The sequence below is a fragment of the Martes martes genome, assembly GCF_963455335.1.
Source record: "Martes martes genome assembly, chromosome: 3".
In the NCBI taxonomy this organism is placed as follows: Eukaryota; Metazoa; Chordata; class Mammalia; order Carnivora; family Mustelidae; genus Martes; species Martes martes.
In genome coordinates, this window is record NC_137890.1 from 81,743,287 (window position 1) to 81,767,998 (window position 24,712).

General features: G+C 40.1%; 1 protein-coding gene across 1 annotated transcript in view; it reads right to left on the reverse strand.

Moving 5' to 3' along the window:
* Nucleotides 1-17,915, reverse strand: part of PARP4 (poly(ADP-ribose) polymerase family member 4) — a 134,610-nt gene extending 116,695 nt beyond the window's left edge. The window contains 2 exon segments of the mRNA XM_080798293.1: nt 13,003-13,135; nt 17,739-17,915. Of these exon segments, the coding sequence (XP_080654419.1) occupies nt 13,003-13,134 (132 nt within the window). The 5' untranslated portion in view covers nt 13,135; nt 17,739-17,915.
* Between the last annotated feature and the right edge of the window lie 6,797 nt (nt 17,916-24,712).

A 24,712-nucleotide genomic window follows, 5' to 3' on the forward strand; every position in this document is an offset into this window, starting at 1 on the left:
CAGTTCTGTGAAAAAGGCTGGTAGATTGCATTGAGTGTGTAGATTTCTCTGGGTAGCATAAACATTTTAACAATGTTTATTCTTCCAATCCATGAGCATGGAATGCTTTTCCATCTCTTTGTGTCTTTCTCAATTTCTTTCATAAGTGTTCTGTTGTTTCTAGATTACAAATCCTTTATCTCTTTGGTTAAGTTTATTTCTAGTTATCTTACGGTTTTGTTGCAATTGCAAATGGGATCAATTCCTTAATTTCTCTTTCTTCAGACACATTGTTAGTGTATAGAAATGCAACTGATTTTTGTGCATTGATTTTGTATCCTGCCATGTTGCTGAATCACTGCATGAGTTCTAGCAGTTTGGGGGTGGAGTCTTTTGGGTTTTCCACATAAAGTATCATGTCATCTGCAAAGAGAGAGAGTTTTACTTCTTTGTCAATTTGAATGCTTTTATTTCTCTTTGTTGCCTGATTGTTAAGGCTGGGACTTCTAGTACTATGTTGAACAGCAGTGGTGAGGGTAGGCATCCCTGTTGTGTTCCTGACCTTAGGGGAAAAGCTCTCAGTTTTTCCCCACTGAGAGTATTTGCTGTAGGCTTTTCATAGATGGTTTTTATGATATTGAGGTATGTTCCCTCTATCCCTATCCTTCAAGAGTTTTAATCAAGAAATTATGCTGTATTTTGTTGAATGCTTTCTCTGCATCAGTTGAGAGGATCATATGATTCTTGTCTTTTCTTTTATTAATGTGCTCTGTCACATTGATTGATTTGTGAATGCTGAACCACCCTTGCACCCCAGGAATAAACCCCACCTGGTAGTGGTGAATCATTCTTTTAATGTACTATTGGATTCTATTGGCTAGGATCTTGTTGAGTATTTTGGCATTCATGTTCATCAGGGATATTTGTCCATAATTCTCCTTTTTGATGGGGGTTTTTGTCTGGTTATGGGATCAAGGTAATGCTGGCTTCATAGAAGGAGTTTGGGAGTTTTCCTTCCATTTCTATTTTTTGAAAGAGCTTCAGTAGAATAGGTATTATTTCTTCTTTTTCTTATGTTAAAGATTTTATTTATTTACTTGACAGAGAGAGACAGAGACAGAGAGAGACAGCAAGAGCAGGAACACAAGCAGGAGGAGTGGGAGAGGGAGAAGCAGGCTTCCCACCAAACAGGGAGCCTGTTTGGTCCTGTTCCCACCAATCCCAGGACCCTGGGATCATGACCTGAGCCAAAGGCAGATGCTTAACAACTGAGCCACCCAGGTGCCCCTCTTCTTTAAATGTTTGGTACAATTCCCCTGGGAAGCCATGTGGCTCTGGACTCTTGTTTTGGGAGGTTTTTGATTACTGCTTCAATTTCCTTGCTGGTTATTGGTCTGTTCAGGTGTTTTACCTCTTCCTGTTTGTCTTCGTAGTTTATACATTTCTAGGAATGCACCCATTTTGTTGACATATAGTTGCTCATAATAGTGTATTTTTTGATATGTACAAACTGCTTCTTAAGTTTATAAGGAGAGGAAGAAGACCCAGAATAGCCAATACAACATTGAAGGAAAAGAACAAAGTTGTGGGACTAATGGTACCCAACTTTAAGACTTACTTTAGCAGGATGTTCTTTAACCTCCAAGTGTTTGAGTTCCTTCCAAATTTCTTCTTGTTACGGAGTTCCAGTTTCAAAGCATGTGGTCTGAAAATATGCAGGGAATGACTCAATCTTAAGTATCAGTTCACACCTGACTTGTGACTCAGTATGTGATCTATTCTGGAGAATGTTGCATGTGCACTCAAGAAGAATGAGTATTCTGTTGTTTTAGGATGGAGTGTTCTGTATGTATCTGTGAAGTCCATCTGGGCCAGTGTGTCATTCAAAGCCCTCATTTCTTTATTGATCTTCTGCTTAGATGATCTGTCCATTGCTGTGAGTGGGGTCTGCAAGTCCCCTACTATTAATGCATTATTATCAATATGTTTCTTTACTTTGGATATTGTTTTATATAATTGGCTGCTCCCACATTGGGAGCATAGATATTACCAATTGTTAGATCTTCGTGTCAGATAGACCCTTTGAGTATGATATGGTGCTCCTCTACATCTCTTATGAAAGTCTTCTGTTTAAAATCTAATTTGTCTGATATGAGGACATATGCTACTCCAGCTTTCTCTTGAGGTCTGTTGGCATGGTAAATGGTTCTCCATCCCTTCACTTTTAATCTGGAGGTGTCTTTAGGTTCAAATTAGTCTCTTGTAGACAGCATATGGATGGGTCCTGCTTTTTCAATCCAATCTGATACCCTGTGTCTTTTTATTGGAGCATTCAGCCTGTTTATGTTCAGAGTAACTACTGGAAGATATGAATTTAGTGACGTTGTATTGCCTGCAAAGTCTGTAGTTTATTCCGTAGATTGTCTGTTACTTTCTGGTCTATGTTACTCTTGGGCTCTCTCTTTGCTTAAAGTATCCCCCTTAGTATTTCTTACAGGGCTGGCTTGATGGTCACATATTCTTTCAGTTTCTGTCAGTCCTGGAAACTCTGTATCTCTCCTTCCATTCCGAATGACATCCTTGCTGGAGAAAGTATTCTTGGCTGCATGTTCCTCTCATTTAGTATTCTGAATATATCTTGCCAGCACTTTCTGGCCTGCCAGGTTTCTGTAGATAGGTCTGATGTTATTCTGATGTTCCTCCCTCCATATGTAAGGAATCTCCTCTCCCTAGCTTCTCTCAGCATAACTTCTTTGGCTCTAAGATTTGCAAGCTTTACTATTACAGGTCAGGGTGTTGATCTGTTTCTATTGATTTTGGGAGGGTTCCTCTCTGCCTCTTGGACATGAGTGCTTATTATCTTTCTCAAATTAGGGAAATTCTCACCCATGATTTGCTCAAATATACCTTCTAGCCCTCTCTCTCTTTCCACCCTCTCTTGGATCCCGATGATTCTGACATTGGTTCTTTTCAATACATCATTAAATTCTCAAAGCCTTTCTTCATGGGCTGTTTTTCTCTCTTTTTCCTCAACCTCCTTCCTTTCCATCAGCCTGTCCTCTAGATCACTGATTTTCTCTCTGTCTCACTGACCCTAGTTGTTAAAGCATCCAATTTAGATGGCATCTCATTCATAGCACTTTTAGATCATTAGCACTTTTAGGCCTGATTAGATCTCATTACCACCCTTAGAGATTCTGTATTGTCATTTATACTCTTTTCAAGCCTAGCTATTAACTTTATAATTGCTATCAGATCATGATCTCAGGGTCCTGGGATCGAGCCCCACATTGGGCTCTCTGCTCAGCAGGGAGCCTGCTTCTCTCTCTCTCTCTGCCTGCCTCTCTGCCTACTTGAGATCTCTGTCTATCAAATAAGTAAATAAAATCTTTAAAAAAAAAAAAAGGAAAGAAAAAATCTGAAGAGGTCAGACACCACCACAGAAAAGCAAACAAGGCAAGATGAACCAAAACAATAAAAAAAGGGGCATGGGAGAGACTATAATCTCACAGGGTGGACAAAGCAGGGTGATACTCTTGCTCCGGATTGAACTTTGGTTTCTGTGTTAGAAGACACTACATCCCAAAATTGCAAGGAAAGCAAAATATATATATATATATATATATATATATATATATATATATAATTGGATAGGGTAAAAAATTGACAAGAATGAGGCATAAATCTATAACATGTAGATGTGAGGAAAAAAGTTAAAAAATAACTTAAAAACATAAGTTGGTAAAATAAGAATCTAGTTGAAATGCAGAAAAGGTTAAAAAAAATGTAAAATTTTAGACTGAAGGATAAACCAATCATGAGGTAACATCTGGAACTCAATATATTATTTGCCCCTGGTTCTGGAGTTTTACCATCCTGTGGGATTTATAAGCTTGTTATCCACCTGTTCTTAGGTCTGTCTTCTCAGGGAGGGGCCTGCTGTTCTACTTCTCAGGTGTCTTTCCCTGGGCAAAGTTGCCCCACCCCTTGTCAGGGGGATGGGCTCAAGGTGAACTGGTTGTCTGTGTCGCTTTTGTTTCTTGGTGGCTTTCCACACCTCTTCAGAGGGTCAGAGCAAAAACAGCCATGCCAGGATCTCTGGCCCAGAGGCACGAGATCACAGTCCCCCTTTTTCAATAAACCCTCCAAGTCAAATTATCTCCACATCTGTGTGTATCAAGCCCACAGACTTCTACAGTTCACCCCCACTATACTTCTCCTGGGGGGTGCCTCTGGTGCCTGTGAGCAACACTTCGCTTTGTGTCTTTGCAACTGCAAGTGGTTGTGAGCTCACACACATCCTGCTCTGCTGCTCCCAGGTCACAGCTGGGTGCCATCCTACTCTCCTTTCTGGGGTCATCACTGCCTGAGAGCTGTTGCCCAGTTGTGGGCACAGCCCCTGTGTGCCACACTCCACAGATTCTGGCAATTCGCACCCAATTCAATTCTCCCAAGGGGTGCTCTAAGGGTCCACAAGCCTCACTGCACTTTGTGTCTTTGTGACTGTGAGTGGTTCTGGGGTCAGGCACGGACCCTGCTCCATTGCTCCCAGGTAATAGCTGGATGCCATCCTACTCTCCTTTCTGGGGCCACTACTTCCCTGAGAGCTGTTGCTAGATTCATGGGAGTAGCTGTTTTGTCTCTATCCAGGAGATGTTAAACATCCCACATGTTCCAGTTGCCTGGAAGAGTAGGACTCTTACAGGCGAAGAGTGGTCTTCCTACCAGCCCAGCTCATGGTTTAGGGTGACTGGAGCTGAGAGTGCCTTCTGGGCTCTCTGACCATAGCCAGTTTCCCACTTCACTGCTCAGACACCCTATCAGATCAGGCACCCCCCATTCTTTCTGTGTCTCCGGGATCCTGAGATCACAATGACCCACTTAGAATTCTGCTCTTTGTGTCCCTTTAAGAAATCTGTCCTAGTGAGCAATTTCTAAGAGTTCTGATTTCACGCTCCAGTGTTATATCACTTTCCAGCAGCCGGCTTATGGAGGATCCCTCCCCACTCCGTTTATCTTAAGATATTTCCCCACAGATTCACAATTCCATATCTCCCACCTTGCAAAAAGCAATTGTTTTTCTGCTTGTAGAGTTCCAAATATATTTTCTTACAACTCAGGCTGAATTTGGGTGTGTTCAGAATAGTTCCATAGATATCCAGTTAAATTCAAGGGACCAAATAAAATGAGGTCCCCTATTCTGTCACCATCTTGCCCTAGAATGCTCACCCTTAAAAGTCTTAAAGATAATTTATAGTAATCTTTCTCAGACTTCTAAAACTCTTACAAATAAAATAATTTTTAGTTAAATAAAAGTTTAAAAAATCAATAGTTTTTAAAGAATAGGGATAGGGATATACCATAATTGATTAACCAATCCTAGAGGTTATTCCCAAGTTTTCACTCCTTTAAACAATGCTGTACCGAGTAACTTCATGTACACATATTTGTACATTTGTTTAATTGTTTTCTTAGGAGTGGAATGATAGATTCAAAAGGTATTCATTATTTATTTAATTTGTTAAGTTGTAATTTTATTAATTTATTATGGAATAAATAGTATACACACATTGTAGAATATCTACAAGGTAAAAATAATAATAATGATAATAATAATAATAATAATAAATTAACATATATTTCATACCACTGTTCCCAGTTCATCTCCCCAGAGGCATCTGTTTTAACTTGTTTCTGGAGTATCCTTCTAAGCTATTCTATGCATAGGCAACACACATATAAGTACACAGCCCTAATTTTAGTCACAAATGGCAGCATACTAAACATGATGTTCTGAACCTGGTTTTCCACTTAATAATTCATCTTGGAGCTCATTCCTCAACAATACATAGTTGTCTCCTTCATTATAATACATGATATGCACATTTCAAAAGTTTATATACATTGGCAACATAATTTCCAAAAAGTTTACACTATGTGTGAATTTCTGAAAATGAGAGACCATGTTGGCATTCTTTACCCAGAAGATAAACTGAGAAGGCATAACTGGCATGAATTATTCATCCATGCACAGAAATGGAAACAGGCAAGTGAGGAAAGCTGTATTAAGGGATGTATATACTGTTCTGCCTAAACTGGAGGTGAACAGGGACATTCCATTTCCGATAATCACAGGCAAACTACTAAATGCCAGAGGGCACCCAGGATCTAGTTGGAGTTGAACACACTTCACAGAACAAACTAGACTCATGGTCAGCAAGCCCCAGGGATATGGTCCAGGAAGGGTCAGGCTAAGTCACCAATCTTGTTTTTTTTAATTAATTAATTTATATTAATAAACATATAATGTATTTTTATCCCCAGGGGTACAGGTCTGTGAATCGCCAGGTTTACACATTTCACAGCACTCATCATAGCACATACCCTCCCCAATGTCCATATCCCCACCACCCTCTCCCGTCCCCACTCCCCCCAGCAACCCTCAGTCTGTTTTTGAGATTGAGTCTTTTATGGTTTGTCTCCCTCCCAATCCCATCTTTTCATTTTTTTCTTTTCCTACCTTCCCCCAACCCCCCTCACATTGCATCTCCACTTCCTCATATCAAAGAGATCATATGATAGTTGTCTTTCTCCGATTGACCTATTTCGCTAAGCATAATACCCTCTAGTTCCATCCACATCGTCGCAAATGGCAAGATTTCATTTCTTTTGATGGTTGCATAGTATTCCATTGTGTATATATACCACCTCTTCTTTATCCATTCATCTGTTGATGGACATCTAGGTTCCTTCCATAGTTTGGCTATTGTGGACATTGCTGCTATAAACATTCGGGTGCACGTGCCCCTTCGGAGCACCACGTTTGTATCTTTAGGATATATACCCAGTAGAGCAATTGCTGGGTCATAGGGTAGCTCTATTTTCAGCTTTTTGAGGAACCTCCACACTGTTTTCCGGAGTGGTTGCACTAGCTTGCATTCCCACCAACAGTGTAGGAGGGTTCCCCTCTCTCCACATCCTCGCCAGCATCTGCCATTTCTTTACTTGTTAATTTTAGCCATTCTGACTGGTGTGAGGTGGTATCTCATTGTGGTTTTGATTCGTATTTCCCTGATGCCGAGTGATGTGGAGCATTTTCTCATGTGTCTGTTGGCCATCTGGATATCTTCTTTGCAGAAATGTCTGTTCATGTCCTCTGCCCATTTCTTGATTGGATTATTTGTTCTTTGGGTGTTGAGTTTGCTAAGCTCTTTATAGATTTTGGATACTAGCCCTTTATCTGATATGTTGTTTGCAAATATCTTCTCCCATTCTGTCAGTTGTCTTTTAGTTTTGTTCACTGTTTCCTTTGCTGTGCAAAAGCTTTTGATCTTGATGAAATCCCAATAGTTCATTTTTGCCCTTGCTTCCCTTGCCTTTGCCGATGTTCCTAGGAAGAAGTTGCTGTGGTTGAGGTCAAAGAGGTTGCTGCCTGCATTCTCCTCAAGGATTTTGATGGATTCCTTTCTCACATTGAGGTCCTTCATCCATTTTGAGTCTATTTTCGTGTGTGGTATAAGGATAGTCCAATTTCATTTTTCTGCATGTGGCTGTCCAATTTTCCCAGCACCATTTGTTGAAGAGGCTGACTTTTGTCCCTTGGACATTCTTTCCTGCTTTGTCAAAGATTAGTTGACCATAGAGTTGAGGGTCTATTTCTGGGCTCTCTATTCTGTTCCATTGATCTATATGTCTGTTTTTGTGCCAGTACCATATTGTCTTGATGATGACAGCTTTGTCATAGAGCTTGAAGTCTGGAATTGTGATGCCACCGACTTTGGCTTTCTTTTTCAATATTCCTTTCACTATTTGAGGTCTTTTCTGGTTCCATATAAATTTTAGGATTATTTGTTTTATTTCTTTAAAAAAAATGGATGGGATTTTGATAGGGATTGCCTTAAATGTGTAGATTGCTTTAGGTAGCATAGACCTTTTCACAATATTTGTTCTTCCAATCCAGGAGCATGGAATATTTTTCAATTTCTTTGTGTCTTCCTCAATTTCTTTCATGAGTACTTTATAGTTTTCTGAGTACAGATTCTTTGCCTCTTTCGTTAGATTTATTCCTAGGTATCTTATGGTTTTGGGTACAATTGTAAATGGGACTGACTCCTCAATTTCTCTTTCTTCTGTCTTGTTGTTAGTGTAAAGAAATGCGACTGATTTCTGTGCATTGACTTTATATCCTGACACTTTACTGAATTCCTGTACAAGTTCTAGCAGTTTTGGAGTGGAGCCTTTTGGGTTTTCCACAAAAAGTATCATATCATCTGCAAAGAGTGAGAGTTTGACTTCTTTGCTGATTTGATTGCCTTTAATTTCTTTTTGTTGTCTGATTACTGAGGCTAGGACTTCTAGTACTATGTTGAACAGCAGTGGTGATAACGGACATCCCTGCCGTGTTCCTGACCTTAGCGGAAAAGCTTTCAGTTTTTCTCCATTGAGAATGATATTTGCAGTGGGTTTTTCATAGATGGCTTTGATAATATTGAAGTATGTGCCTTCTATCCCTACACTTTGAAGAGTTTTAATCAGGAAGGGATGCTGCACTTTGTCAAATGCTTTTTCAGCATCTATTGAGAGTATCATATGGTTCTTGTTCTTTCTTTTATTAATGTATTGTATCACATTGATGGATTTGCAGATGTTGAACCAACCTTGCAGCCCTGGAATAAATCCCACTTGGTCGTGGTGAATAATCCTTTTAATGGACTGTTGGATCCTACTGGCTAGTATTTTGGTGAGAATTTTCGCATCTGTGTTCATCAAGGATATTGGTCTGTAATTCTCTTTTTTGGTGGGATCCTTGTCTGGTTTTGGGATCAAGGTGATGCTGGCCTCATAAAATGAGTTTGGAAGTTTTCCTTCCATTTCCATTTTTTGGAACAGTTTCAGGAGAATAGGAATTAATTCTTCTTTAAATGTTTGTTAGAATTCCCCTGGGAAGCCGTCTGGTCCTGGACTTTTGTTTGTTTGGAGATTTTTGATGACTGTTTCAATCTCCTTACTGGTTATGGGTCTGTTCAGGTTATCTATTTCTTCCTGGTTCAGTTGTGGTAGTTTATATGTCTCTAGAAATGTATCCATTTCTTCCAGGTTGTCAAATTTGTTGGCGTAGAGTTGCTCATAGTATGTTCTTATAATTGTTTGTATTTCTTTGGTGTTGGTTGTGATCTCTCCTCTTTCATTCATGATTTTATTTATTTGGGTCCTTTCTCTTTCCTTTTTGAGACGTCTGGCCAGGGATTTGTCAATCTTATTAATTCTTTCAAAGAACGAGTTCCTTGTTTTGTTGATTTGTTCTATTGGTTTTTTAGTTTCTATTTCATTGATTTCTGCTCTGATCTTTATGATTTCTCTTCTCCTGCTGGGTTTAGGCTTTCTCCAGCTCCTTTAGGTGTAGGGTTAGGTTGTGTATTTGAGACTTTTCTTGTTTCTTGCGAAAGGCTTGTACCACTACATATTTTCCTCTCAGGACTGCCTTTGTTGTGTCCCACAGATTTTGAACCGTTGTGTTTTCATTATCATTTGTTTCCATGATTTTTTTCAATTCTTCCTTAATTTCCTGGTTGACCCATTCATTTTTTAGAAGGATGCTGTTTAGTCTCCATGTATTTGCGTTCTTTCCAAATTTCCTCTTGTGATTCAGTTCTAGCTTCAGAGTATTGTGGTCTGAAAATATGCAGGGAATGATCCCAATCTTTTGATACCGGTTGAGACCTGATTTATGACCCAGGATGTGGTCTATTCTGGAGAATGTTCCATGTGCACTAGAGAAGAATGTGTATTCTGTTGCTTTGGGATGGAATGTTCTGAATATATCTGTGATGTCCATCTGGTCCAGTGTGTCATTTAAGGCCTTTATATCCTTGTTGATCTTTTGCTTAGATGATCTGTCCATTTCAGTGAGGGCAGTGTTAAAGTCCCCTGCTATTATTGTATTACTGTCGATGTATTTCTTTGATTTTGTTATTAATTGGTTTATATAGTTGGCTGCTCCCATGTTAGGGGCATAGATATTTAAGATTGTTAGGTCTTCTTGTTGGACAGACCCTTTGAATATGATATAGTGTCCTTCGTCATCTCTTATTATAGTCTTTGGCTTAAAATCTAATTGATCTGATATAAGGATTGCCACCCCAGCTTTCTTCTGATGTCCATTAGCATGGTACATTGTTTTCCACCCCTCACTTTAAATCTGGAGGTGTCTTCGGGTCTAAAATGAGTTTCTTGTAGGCAGCATATCGATGGGTTTTGTTGTTTTATCCATTCTGATACCCTGTGTCTTTTGATTTGGGGCATTTAGCCCATTTACATTCAGGGTAACTATCGAGAGATATGAATTTAGTGCCAATGTATTGCCTGTAAGGTGACTGTTACTGTATACTGTCTCTGTTTCTTTCTGATCTACTACTTTTAGGGTCTCTCTTTGCTTAGAGGACCCCTTTCAATATTTCCTGTAGAGCTGGCTTGGTGTTTGCAAATTCTTTCAGCTTTTGTTTTTCCTGGAAGCTCTTTATCTCTCCTTCTATTTTCAGTGATAGCCTGGCTGGATATAGTATTCTTGGCTGCATGTTTTTCTCGTTTAGTGCTCTGAATATATCATGCCAGTTCTTTCTGGCCTGCCAGGTCTCTGTGGATAGGTCCGCTGCCAATCTAATGTTTTTACCCTTGTATGTTACAGACTTCTTTTCCCGGGCTGCTTTCAGGATTTTCTCTTTGTCGCTAAGACTTGTAAATTTTACTCTCAGGTGACGAGGTGTGGACCTATTTTTATTGATTTTGAGGGGCGTTCTTAGCATCTCCTGGATTTTGATGTTTGTTCCCTTTTCCATGTTAGGGAAATTCTCTCCAATAATTCTCTCCAATATACCTTCTGCTCCCCTCTCTCTTTCTTCTTCTTCTGGAATCCCAACTATTCTAATGTTGTGTCGTCTTATGGTGTTGCTTATCTCTTGAATTCTCTCCTCGTGGTCCAGTATTTGTTTGTCTCTCTTTTGCTCAGCTTCTTTATTCTCTGTCATTTGGTCTTCTATGTCACTAATTCTTTCTTCTGCCTCATTTATCCTTAGGAGTGAGAGCTTCCATTTTTGATTGCACCTCATTGTGCTCGCTTCGGCAGCACATATACTAAAATTTGATTGCACCTCATTAATAGCTTTTTTTATTTCAACTTGGTTAGATTTTAGTTCTTTAATTTCTCCAGAAAGGGCTTTTATCTCTTTGGAGAGGTTTTCTCTAATATCTTCTATGCCTTTTTTGAGCCCGGCTAGAACCTTGAGAATCATCATTCTGAACTCTAGTTCTGTCATATTACCAATGTCTGTATTGATTATGTCCCCAGCCTTCGGTACTGCCTCTTGTTCTTTTTTTTTTGTGGTGAGTTTTTCCGCCTTGTCATTCTGTCCAGATAAGATTTGCTTTCTCCTCCTCTAGAATTCCGCTGTTTTTGGTGAGTGAAGTTGGTCTTCGCTGGGTTTCTTGTTGATCTTCTGGGGGAGGGGCCTGTTTAGTGATTCTCAAGTGTCTTTGCCGCAGGCGGAATTGCACCGCCTTTGCCAGGAGCCGGGCTAAGTAATCCGCTCGGGTTCGCTTTCGGGAGCTTTTGTTCCCTGAGTGCTTTCTGTAGCGTTCCGGAGGACGGGAATGAAGATGGCGGCCTCCCAATCTCTTGGCCCGGAGGAGCCGAGAGCTTGGGGTTCCGCTCCTCAGTGCTCCCTCAGAGAAAAGTGCCCAACCGCCCCGCCTCCCTGGCCTTCGGTCAAGCCGGTAGGAAAGCGGTCAATTGCTGGCACTTGGAGAAATGCGCCCGGTCGCTTCCGTCTCCGTGGCCTCCGGCCGTGCTCCGAGCCCACCCAGCCTGCGACCGGCACAAGGTAACCCCGGACTGAGAGCTCACTCCTCAGCTTTGTTGCTGTAGCAGGCTTACCCGCTCTAATACCTGCGAGCTCTGCAGCACTCAGACACCCCTGGTCCTTCTGTGACCCCGTGGGACCTGGGGTTATGCTGACCCCGCCTGGGCTTCCCCCCGGTTTAGCCTCTGGAGTGATGTCCCTCCGTGGAGCAGACTTTTAAAAGTCCTGATTTTGTGCTCCATTGCTCTGCCGCTTGCCGGGAGCTGGCCCCTCCCCCCGTGGTCTGTCTTCCTGTCGCTTTGGATTCACTTCTCCACAGGTCCTACCTTTCAGAAAGTGATCGATTTTCTGTTCTAGAATTGTTGCTCTTCTTCTCTTCGATTTCCCGTTGGATTTGTAGGTGTTCACAATGGTTAGATAAGCTATCTAGCTGATCTCCTGCTACCTGATGTCGTCTCAGCCTGCTACTTCTCCGCCATCTTGACTCCTCCAGCTAAGCCACCAATCTTAAACTGTCAGGCCTACAATTCCATTTCAAGAGAGGGAAAGTAGCTTCCTTCGGACTTTAAATAAAGAAAACAAGCAGTACAAGCTGTATAAGCAGTTCAAGATGAGTTTACATGTTTTTCTTTGTCCTGAGTCACACTGTACAGGTGACACTCAGGGATGACATACTACAGAGTGATTAGATGGAATGCTTTTTGCAAATGCTGTACACCATCACTTTTCTCCTTCAAGAATAGATTTGGCTGGTCTATAATTATTTCTGTTTAGGTCTTCAGCTGTACTCTAATAACCTTGGATTCACAAGGTATGTGGAATTTCTCTACAGCTCAATGAAATGGAGAGAAGGTGGGACGCATGGTCTTTCCTCCTTTGCCTTTCTCCAGCTCAACTTCCCTGTTAACGATGTCATAATTTCACCTGCCTTCAGTGACTTTCTTCTGTGGCCAATTGTCTCTGCTTACCCTTCTAACCATGACCCACTCTCCCTTAAAAAAAATTATTAATTTATTATTTTAAGTAAGCTCTATGCCCAACATGGGGCCTTAACTCAAGACCCCAAGATCAAGAGTCGCATGATCTTCCCACTGAGCCAGCCAAGCACCCTGAATTACCCTCCCTGAATGGACAGTATTTATCACACAGTTCTTAAAAGTTTACATACCTGAGGATTTAATAAAAAGGAAAAATTCCCACCATTCTCCTTAATGTCATTTTGTAGCTTTTTCTTCTGTTGACGAGCTAAGTGCTTGACTTTCAAACAGAAGTTACAATTTGCAAAGATCTTCACAGTCATCCTGTAGGGAAAAAAGTTTCAAGTCATAGTTTTAAAGGATTCTCAATGGAATATAAATAGCCATCAAAAAGAAAGAAATCTTGCAATTTGCAATGACATGGCTAGAACTAGACGGTATTATGCCAAGTGAAATAAGTCAGTCAGAGAAAGACAAATACCATATGATTTCACTCATATGTGGAGTTTAGAAACAAAACAGAAGAACACTGGAGAAGTGAAGGAAAAATAAGATAAAAACAGAGAGGGGGCAAATCGTAAGAGACTTTAAAAAAAAAGATTTTATTTATTTATTTGAAAGAGAGGATTGCCAGCAGATTCCGTGTGGAGCACAGAGCCTGATGTGAGGCTCGTTCCCAAGTCCCCAAGATCATGACCTGAACCAAAATCAAGAATCAGATGCTTAACTCAGTTACTGAGCCATCCAGGCACCCCAGCCATAAGATACTCTTAACCATAGGGAACAAACCGACAGTTGCTGGAGGGGAGGTGCGTGGGGAGATGGGGTGGCTAGGTGATGGCCATTAAGGAGGGCACTTGATATAAGGAGCACTGGGTGTTAGATGCAACTGATGAATCACTAAATTGTCCCCCTGAAGCCAGTAATACAGTATATGTTAACAAAATTGAATTTAAATAATAAATAAATGAATAAACCACAGTATGATAAAATTCGGGGGAGTCTGTGGAAAAAAAATAAAGGATTTTCTTTTCAGTGAATATAAATGACAGTGCATCAGGAATTGTTCTACATGCAAACCATGTGAAAGTGGACATTATTTTAAAAAGACATATTGCAATCATTTTTAACTACAAAAATTGAACAGTGATCAAACTTGCAACAGGTATGTTGGTTTTAGAATCATTTCTAGCTTTATGGCTGGTATTATGGCACTCCAAAATTCTTTGGTATAGGCTCATACTATACATCCTAATGAAAATGTACAGATTTCAGTTACAGATCAGGTGTGTGGTTTAAGAACACAAACCACTTCTTTCTAAATTAAAAATTAATATATGTGATAGTGAAGCCACAGATTTTATACATAATTCTATAAAACTTAAAAGACCCTTAGTCCCATTAGTTATGTGGATGTCTGTTAGCCATTCTAGAGAAAAAAACTGATCAATTAGTAATAAAAATATGCAACTTATGTTTAAACGGAAACATATTTGTGTTTTAATTTAATTTCTTTTACTGTTATACTTTCCTATATATGGAAAAGAATTACTTCTAAGAAAAATAGGCATATTTTGAATGGAAAGAAATGTATAAGTATTTAACAATAAACTCCGTTTACCTTTTCTTCCAGGCTTTTTTTCTATGTGTATGTACTGTAATGGAGTATGTTATTACTAAAATTGAAATTATACCATATTCACAATACCTATCTTGCATTTTGTTTTAGCATTTTGTCTTTAGCATCAAATCATTAATTATTCCTGGAAAATATTTTTAAGAGAGACTATCTTAGATATATGTCATAAATGAACTATTTCTATTGTTGGGCAATCAAATTACTTCTAAATTTTGGTATCAAAAACAAAGCTATAGGGACACCTGGGTGGTTCAGGTGGATAAGTGTCTGCTTTCAGGTCAGGGATCCAGTCTCTCATCAGGTTCCTTGCTAGGTGAGGTAGCCTGCTTCTCCCTCTGCCTGCTATTCCCCCTACTAGTGCTTGCTCACACACTCTCTCTCTCTCTTTGACAAATAAGTTAAATTTTAAACAAACAAACAAACAAAACAAAACTTATGGGAGAGTCTAGGTGGCTCAATTGGTTAAGAGTCTGACTCTTGATTTTGGCTCTGGTCATGACCTTGGGTTCCAGGATCAGCTCAGTGGAGAGACTGCTGGAGACAGTTTCTCCTTCTGTGCACCCTCCTTCTCTCAAATAAATAAATCTTTTTTTAAGGATGATTATTTATTTATTTGATAAAGAGAGAGACAGTAAGAGAGGGAACATAAGCAGGAGGAGTGGGAGAGGGAGAAGTGGGCTTCCCGCTGAACAGGGAGCCCGATGTGCAACTCGATCCCAGGACTATGGGATCATGACCTGAGCTGAAGGCAGATGCTTAATGACTGAGCCACCCAGGCACCCTTCAAATAAATCAATCTTTAAGGAAAAAAAGCTATGATGTACACCCTTACATGTAAATCTTTGTTTGCAATTCCAATGGTTGTCTTAGAAAATAGTCCTGAAATCCTAAACAATACTGACTCGAAGAGCTTAAATAATTTTTATTCTTGTAAAATTATATTACTTTTAGTTTTACCTTAAATTGTATTATTTTTCAGTTTTGCTTAAATTTCCAAGGAAAGTACTATGAATTTATCTTTCTAAAAATAACTTCTCCCCCAAAGTAGGTTAACCAGAATGGAGAAAAATAAAGAGCATCTACAGTGCTGGAAATGTTCTAAACTAGATAATGGTGATGATGCACAACTCATTAAAAGTCTTTGAGTCATACAATTAAAATGGGTGAATTTAATGGTATGTAAAGTATATCTCAGTAAAGTTGTTTTTTAAAAAGCACTTATAGGGGCGCCTGGGTGGCTCAGTGAGTTAAGCTGCTGCCTTCGGTTTAGGTCATGATCTCAGGGTCCTGGAATTGAGCCCCGCATCAGGATTCCTGTGCAGCAGGGAGCCTGCTTCCTCCTCTTTCTCTGCCTGCCTCTCTGCCTACTTGTGATCTCTCTGTCAAATAAATAAATAAAATCTTTAAAAAAAAAAAAAAAAAGCACTTATGATCCCTCCATGAGAAATAACACCACTGTTGATTTTGATATTTCTTTCAATATCTTTAGATATTATTCTTTCCTGTATCCATATATTTTATAAATTATTTTAATAAAATATGTTATTTGTGAATATTATTTATTGAATTTTATAGCCAGTTTCTTTTATCTAACTTTTAATGAGTATTTGCCCAATATCACTAAATAGTCTTTGAATATAACTAGTTTTTTTTTTTTTAAGATTTTATTCATTTATTTATTTGACAGACAGAGATCACAAGCAGGCAGAGAGGCAGGCAGAGAGAGAGGAGGAAGCAGGCTCCCCGCTGAGCAGAGAGCCCGACGCGGGGCTCGATCCCAGGACCCCGGGACCATGACCTGAGCCAAAGGCAGAGGCCCTAACCCACTGAGCCACCCAGGTGCCCCACTAAATAGTCTTTGAAAATATCTGTTGTGGCTATGTGTAATTTAACTCTTCCCCAAGTCATCAGATATTTGGTTACTGAAAATTATTCATTATTAAAAATACACTTTGAGGGAAATGTTTTAAACATATATTTTTGGCCAAATCTCTGTCATTGTTTCCTTAGAATAGATGGGCAGAAGTGGAATTACTGAGTCAAACAGTACAGATATTTTTTAACCTTTATTTTGGTGGCAAAATGTACCTCACACAAAATTTGCCATTTTAACCATTTTTAAGTGTACAGTTCGTGGAACTATTTGTGAAACCAAAATATAAACAAACACTTTAAACAACTCTCTGGCCTCTTCTTCACAGCTGAGGCCCTGTAGGGGTAGTGAAACTAACACTCAAATACTGTGAAATCTCAAGTCAGGTCTTGACTTCTGTCTTCCTACTCATTGTAGGAAGTGAAACTAACACTATTAAATTCTGTGAAATCTGAAGTCAGGCCTTGACTTCTGCCTTCCTACAGATTGTATATGGAGTCTCTCTTACATGTGTGGCCTCTCCTGGCTAGCAGCTTTCTTAACATGTGCCACCAGTCTCTCCCTTCTTTCCAAGCTTCTCCTAAACAGTCAGTGTTCATTCATGTGGGCATCAGAGCTCATTGCGTACATAGGAGATTTTGGAGTCAGTCTCTGTGTTAGGAGCACAGGATAAGAGCACACATCCCCAGCTCCTGAGAAACAACCTCACAAATTCCAGCTACTCTACCCGCAACATGCAAATATGGAGAGTGATTTCCTCCTTTATCATTACACTCCACTTTAAATATTTTTATGTGTTTATTGTTATTTTGTAATCCAGAGTCAAAAGTTTGAACATTCAGCAGTGCCGTGTTCCTCTGGACAAATGCCCAGCTGAGTCACTGGGCATTCCCCGCAGGAAGTATTTAATGGATTTCCAAGTTTTCAACTTTGATCTTTAACATGCATATTAAATGTTTCTATCATGATGTTCCTAATTTCGAGGTCAGATTACATTCCCTGATTATTCACAAAAATACTGTACTTATTTTTTTTGAAACGTTTACTTTTCCAAACCTAAATTGAAGAATACCTCATTTTAAGACGACAGGGTGTCTGCCTACTAGAAGCAAGAAACAGTTTTGTTGCCATCTGCTCATATTCCCAGAACCCGGAGTGCGCTCAGAGACCCGGCTCTAAGCACCGGCTCCCTTTGCCGCCGACTCGCTCGAGAACACGCCAATGCCCGCGAAGGCTCGGGCTGCATGAGCGTGCCGGCAGTCCCAAGGCAACCACCGCGGTAAGGCCAACTACGCAACCACGGTCAGCGGCGGCACAGAGCTGAGCCAGCCGCTCAGGCAGGGAGTCGACACGGCCACCTCTCAGCCAAGACTACCCGAACCGCCCACGGGGTCCGGCCAGCCGTGCCCACGCACCTGCCAGGGGATACGGCCCACTCCCGACGCTCGCTGCTCCTGGCGCTCCTGGCTCGGGATTCTTCTCGCGTCCGATGCTCCGGGCTCTCGATGCTCCCCGCTGCCGACTCTCCCCACTCCCAGAGCTCCCTCACCGACTGCTTCCGGATTCCGGGCTCCAGACTCTCGGCACTGACCCGAGGCGCGGTCCCGGCAGGCGGTGCCCCTGATAGCGCTGCGGAAAGCCCGCCCTTGGCTGCCTCCAGAGGCCGAGCCCGGCGACACATACAGCAGCTCCTTAGGCGGAAAATCCCAGGGGCTGCCCTGGGATTAAGTAGTGGGCTGGGCTCAGGTTTCTCTTCCTGAATCAGACTGAGGATCCAGGATTTTTTTTTTTTTTTAAGATTTTATTTTTTTGCGAGAGAAAGAGCACAAGCAGAGGGAGGGGCAGAGGGAGAGAGAGAGAGAGAATCCTCAAGCTGACTACCTGCTTAGCAGAGAGCCCAGGGGGCCTTGAAGAGGGGTCAGTCCTAGGACCCTGAGATCATGACCTGAGCCAAAGTCGGAGGCTTAATCTACTGAGCCACCCAGGCACCTCAAGCGTTCAGGATTTTTTTCAGTGCCATCTTTCAGGCAGGATTTGGCCAATGAGGTTAACTCCAAAGTTGGAGTTTGATTAAAAGTGGGTGAATGGTGCTGCCATTTAACTGAGAAGTGAGAGTAATTCCCGGAAGCAAGTAAGAAGCAAATTTCGGGAGGGTTTGAGAATGGAGACGCAGGAGGTTAAGATAATGAATTTAGTTTAGGACTGAGTTTGAAACTTGTGGTAGTGTTCTCAAGTAGTTATAAATATAGATCTACCATTCCAGAGAGGTGGGGGCTGAGATTGACTGAGTGGGGGGAAAATAATAGGAAACAATAAAATTCTCCAGATAGTGAATTAAATGAAAATAGAAGAGATGTAGAGCAGATATGGACTTGAATTCTGACTCTACTATTTATTACTCAGGGGACTGTGGACAAGGTACTTTACTGGGGCCCCTGTTTCATCATTACCTTTTGGGTGGTGTAAGAATCAACTTGGGTGACAGCAGCAAAAATGGTACAGTAGGGAGCCTCAGGGTCCATCCCTGCCCCCAAACATTTTTATTTATTTAAAAAATGTTTTAAAAATATTTTTATTTTTTTATTTGAGAGCAAGTAAGTGAGAGAGAGAGAGAGCAGATGAGCGGGGGTGGGGGGAGGGCGGTTAGGGAGAGAGGGAGAGGGAGAAGCAGACTCCTGCTGAGCAGGGAGCCAGATGTTGGACTGGATCACTGGGCACTGGGATCATGACCTGAGCAGAAGGCAGATGCTTAAGCAACTGAACCACCCAGGCGCCCCCCAAAACCCAGCAAAAACCGTCAGAAACCACCTTATCAGAATACGGAAGATAGTCAAAGTTTTAGAGCAAACAAGCAAATATGTAACCAGGAAAAAGGCCACTGAAACAAGGTAGGAGATGTTTACATGTTTTCTCTTATTCTAGCTTCACTCCCTTTGCCAGCCCTCATTCCCGGTTTGTATAATCTGGCTCTAGAAGGAGCAGAGACTTTGTCTTGAGGAATTATGTTTGTTTTGACCTGTGTGGGGTTTCTGTAAAGGATTAATACTATGGGTTTACCTTTGTTTTTCCTAACTCAGATTTTCTCAGGCAGAAAAACAGCTACTTAGGGAATGTAATGTTCAAGAACATCGAAAGGAAAATGAACAAACTCCTGCCTGGGCAACAAAACCAAAAAAAAAACCCCAAAAAGCAAAGAACAGGCTGAAAGACTAGGAGGAAAAGTAAGGGAAGAAAAGTCAGGAGTGAGATTTTTTGGAAGAATAAGGTCTTTGAAAAGCTCCTGTGTATACCGGGGCATCTAGAAAGCAGCACACATGCCCAGGACTCATGCTCAGAAAAGACTTGAGAACATATAATATTATAACTCTGGCTGATCTTTAGGCTGTTGAAGCTCATGAGAGAGCAAAAGGAAAGCTGAGGGCAAAATAGGAGCTGATACCCCACAATCCCACCCTTAAGGTGGGATATGTTTAGCATTCCTCAGGCACTGGTGACTGCCTAAGAACAAAGGCAGGAGAGAAACAAATGGTCAATTGACAAATATCACATTCATGTAGGACATGAGACTCGACTATAATTTGTAACTGTCTTAATGATTTACAAGAAAAACACGATCTTAATAACTGACCTCCAGGAACCTATTGACTCAGTTTCCTGGAGACCTAATGTCACCTTTACCTCCTTAGGATAGAAAACCCTATATAATCAGTCCCTCCTTACAATCACAATACAGATCTTTCTGGCTGTGGGTTGTGTCTCGATGCTCTAATAAAAACACTCTTTTGTACCGTAACATATTTCAAGAATTATTCATTTTTGCACTTGACAATCCTGCATAAAATGCAAAATGAACAAACCTCTTAGAATTTCTTTAAAAAAAAAAAAAAAAAGAAGACAGTTTTATTTCAGCCCAAATGAGGACAGCTGCCCCAGATACACAATCTTCACAAAGAAGAGAGTGCTCTGGCGAAATAATGTTTAATACAGGGTTATATGTGTTTTTTTTGTTAACCAAGATTATAAATCACCATGAGGAAGGACATTCCAGAAAATTATAAACTTTGTCTTATGCTTTTGGTAAGTGCAATATTGTAGGCTTTGGAGGTATGGGAACAGGTTGTAGGGAGATTTTTACTTCTTAGTTTGAAATGTTTCTTTTAGATTATTTGCTAATGAAGCAGATGTATAATGTGTGCTGGGGCAGAAATAGGGCCCCTCCCTTGAAGTTTGGTTAAGTCATTCTAACCTTGGTAAAAATTAAAGTATGGCTTCCCTGGGAACCCAGGAACAGCGCCCATAAACTTTAAAAGTTAAAACTTTCCTGTATCAAGACTCAGCACAAGCAGGAACAGGAGGCTGATTTATAAATAGCCTGCCTAAACATAGAAGGAATGCCCCAACACAGAGCCAATCTCCAAAAACCTGAAGGCTATTTTTTTTAACTTTTATTAAAATTTGTGAAGATTTTATTAATTTATTTGAGAGAGAGAGTGAGAGAGAGTGTGTGTGCACACGAGCAGGGGGAGGGGCAGAGGAAGAGGGAAAGGGAGAAGCAGACTTCCTGCAGAGCTTGGAGCCAGATGTGGGCTCCACCCAAGGCTCAGTTCCAGGGCCCTGAGATCACAACCTGAGCCAAAGTCCGATGCTTAACTAACTGAGCCATCCAGGTGCCCCTTTTAACTTTTCTTTTCTCTTTTTCTTTTTTTCTTTCTCTCTCTCTCTCTTTTTTTTTACTCCAAGCATTTAAGAAAATTTCAAACCACTAGCTGAGCATTAAGCTAAAGGATAGAGACTTCAGAGATCACAGATAAATAATACAGTCTTTACAAAAAGTAGTTTTTAAAAGTCATTAACCATAGTTTGGCTATTGTGGGCATTGTTGCTATAAACATTCGGATGCACGTGCCCCTTTGGATCACTACATTTGTATTTTTAGGGTAACTACCCAGTAGTGCGATTGTTGGGTTGTAGGGTAACTCTATTTTCAACTTTTTGAGGAACCTCCATACTGTTTTCCAGAGTGGCTGTACCAGCTTGTATTCCCACTAACAGTGTAGGAGAGTTCCCCTTTCTTGGCAGCCTTGCCAACATCTGTTGTTTCCTGACTTGTTAATTTTAGCCATTCTGACTGGTGTGAGGTGGTATCTCATTGTGGTTTTGATTCGTCTTTCCCTGATGCCGAGTGATGTGCAACACTTTTTCATGTGTCTGTTGGCCATCTGGATATCTTCTTTGCAGAAATGTCTGTTCACATCTTCTGCCCATTTCTTGATTGGATTATTTGTTCTTTGGGTGTTGAGTTTGATAAGTTCTTTATGGATTTTGAATACTAGCCCTTTATCTGATATGTCATTTGCAAATATCTTCTCCCATTCTGTCAGTTGTCTTTTGGTTTTGTTCACTGTTTCCTTTGCTGTGCAAAAGCTTTTGATCTTGATGAAATCCCAGTAGTTCATTTTTTCCCTTGCTTCCCTTGCCTTTCATTGGATGAATGGATAAAGAAGATGTGATTGATACACACACGTGTGCGCGTGCACACACACACACACACACACACACAATGGAATACTATGCAGCCATCAAAACCCCGAAATCTTACCATTTGCAATGATGTAGATGGAACTAGAGGGTATTATGCTAAGTGAAATAAGTCAATCAGAGAAAGACAATTATCATATGATCGCTGGGGTGATATGAGGAATTTGAGAGGCAGGGCAGGGGGTCATGAGGGGAAGGGATGAAAAAAAATGAAACAAGATGGGACCATGGGGGGGCAAACCATGAGACTCTTAATCTCAGGAAACAAACTGAGGGTTGCTGAAGGGTGGGTGGGGGAGGGATAGGGTTGCTTGGTTATGGATATTGGGGAGGGTATGTGCTATGGTGAGTGCTGTGAATTGTTTAAGACTGATGATTCACAGACCTGTACCCCTAAAGCAAATAATACATTATATGTTAATAAAATAAAATAAAAAACCATTAATCAACATCAGGCAACCCATAGCAAGCAATAACAAAATCCTGTGGAGGAGAGAGATTCTGATTTATTCCAGAGTTGCCACATTACAATCCTCAAAATGTTTAGGCTTCAATAAAGTTGTGATGCATGCCAAGGAACATGAAAATAAGGCCCATTCAAAGGAAAAAAGAAATTAACAGAAACTTTGCATGAGGAAGCACAAACATAGGATTTATTACATAAATGCATTAAATGGACTATCTTAGATATGCTGAAAGAGCTAAAGGAAACCAGAATAACAGTGTCTCAACAAACAGAATATCAATAAAGAGACAAAAATGATAAGAAACCAACTAGAGGGGCACCTGAGTGTCTCAGTGGGTTGAGCCTTTGCCTTCGGCTCAGGTCATGGTCTCAGGGATCGAGCCCCACATCAGGCTCAGCAGGGAGCCTGCTTCCTCCTCTCTCTCTGACTGCCTCTCTGCCTACTTGTGATCTCTCTCTCCGTGTCCAATAAATAAATAAAATCTTTTAAAAAATTAAAAAAAAGAAAAGGGGGAGGGAGGGAGATCTATAGGAACATAGTTTCTATATACTATTGAATCTAATTTGGTTTTAATTCAAACCAGGTTTTTTAAGTTTAAGATGCTAATTATAATCTTAAAGGTAATCACAAAGAAAATAAATAAAAAATATACATAATAGGTAATGGGAAGGAAATCAAAATGGCATATTAAAAAACACAACTAAACACAAAAAACAACAATGGAGAAACTGAGGAGTAAGAAAGAAGACGTAATAACAAAATGGCAGAAGTTCGTCATTAGCAGTAACTACTTCACCTCTTCAAATAAAAGGAAGAGATTGGCAGAACAAACACATTAAAAGAAAAAAACCCAAAAACCTACTATGATCCATCCATATGTTGTCTACTAGAAATTCACTTTAGATCCAAAGACATAAATAGGTTGAAAGTGAAAGAATGAACAAAAGACATTCCATGCAAAAAGTAATCAAAAGATAGCAGGGAAGGCTATACTAAGACAAAATAAGTTTTAAGTCAAAAACTGGTTTAAGAGACAAAGGAGGACATTATCATTATATATTAGTAAGAGTCATCACATCAGTAAGATACATCAATAAGATACATCAATAACATAGAACATTTATAAATAGGGGCATCTGGGTGGCTCAGTTGGTTAAGCATCCAACTCTTGATTTTGGCTCAGTTCATGATCTCAGGGTTCTGAGATCAAGCCCTGCATCAGACTCCTCACTCAGCAGGGAATAGGCTTGAGATTTTCTCTCTCCCTCCCTCTCTGCCCCACCCCTTGCTCCCTCTAAAATAAATAAATAAATAAAAAATTTAAAAGAACATTTATAAATATATACAAATCTAAGAACAGAGCCCCAAAATATCTGAAGCAAACATTGACAGAACTGGAAAGGGAAATAAGATAGTTCTACAATAATAGCTGGAGACTTCAATACCCAATTTCAATTTTTTTTTTTTTTACTTCATTTATTTGAGAGAGAGTGAGAGCAAGAGAGATCACAGAAGGAGAGAGAGTAGCAGACTCGCCGCTGAGCAGAGATTTGGTGTGGAGGGCTCAATCCCAGGACCTTAGCTGAAAGTAGACGCTTAACCAACTGAGCCACACCAGTGCACCCCCCATTTCAATATTTGATAGAAGTAGAAATAAGATTAATAAAGAAATGAACACCATAAACCAATAAGATCTAAAAGACAAATATAGAACATATAATAATTGCATAATACATATTCTTTTAAATGAACATGCAGCTACTCTTAGACCACATGTTATATCACAAATTTTCAGTAAATTTCAATAATTGAAAACATACAAAGTACTTTCTCTAACTTCAGTGGAATGAAGCTAGAAATCTGTGGCAGAGAAAAACTGGAAAAGTAGCAAATATGTGGAAATTAAACAAAACACACTTAACCTGTGGGTCAAAGAAAAAAATCACAAGGGTAACTAGAAAATACTTTGAGATGAATTAAAACAAAAATACATCATACCAAAACTTAGGGGATGCAGAGAAAGCATTCAGAGGCGATTTATAGCTATAAATGCCTACATTAAAAAAGAAGGAAGATCCTAAATTAACAAACCCAAATATCACCCTAAAGAACTAGAAAAAGAAGAAAGTAAACCCAAAGTCAGCAGAAGGAAATAATAATGGTTAGAACAGAGGTATATGAAATAGTGAATAGAAAAATAGAATGAAATCAAAATTTGGTTTTTGAAAAGATCAACAAAACTGACGAAATTTTAGATAGCCTGACAAAGAAAACAGAAGGAAGGCTCAAATTACTAAAATCAGAAACGTAAATGGGGGCATTACTACTGACCTTATAGAAATAAGGACTATAAGAGAATCTATGAACAATTGTATATCAACAAA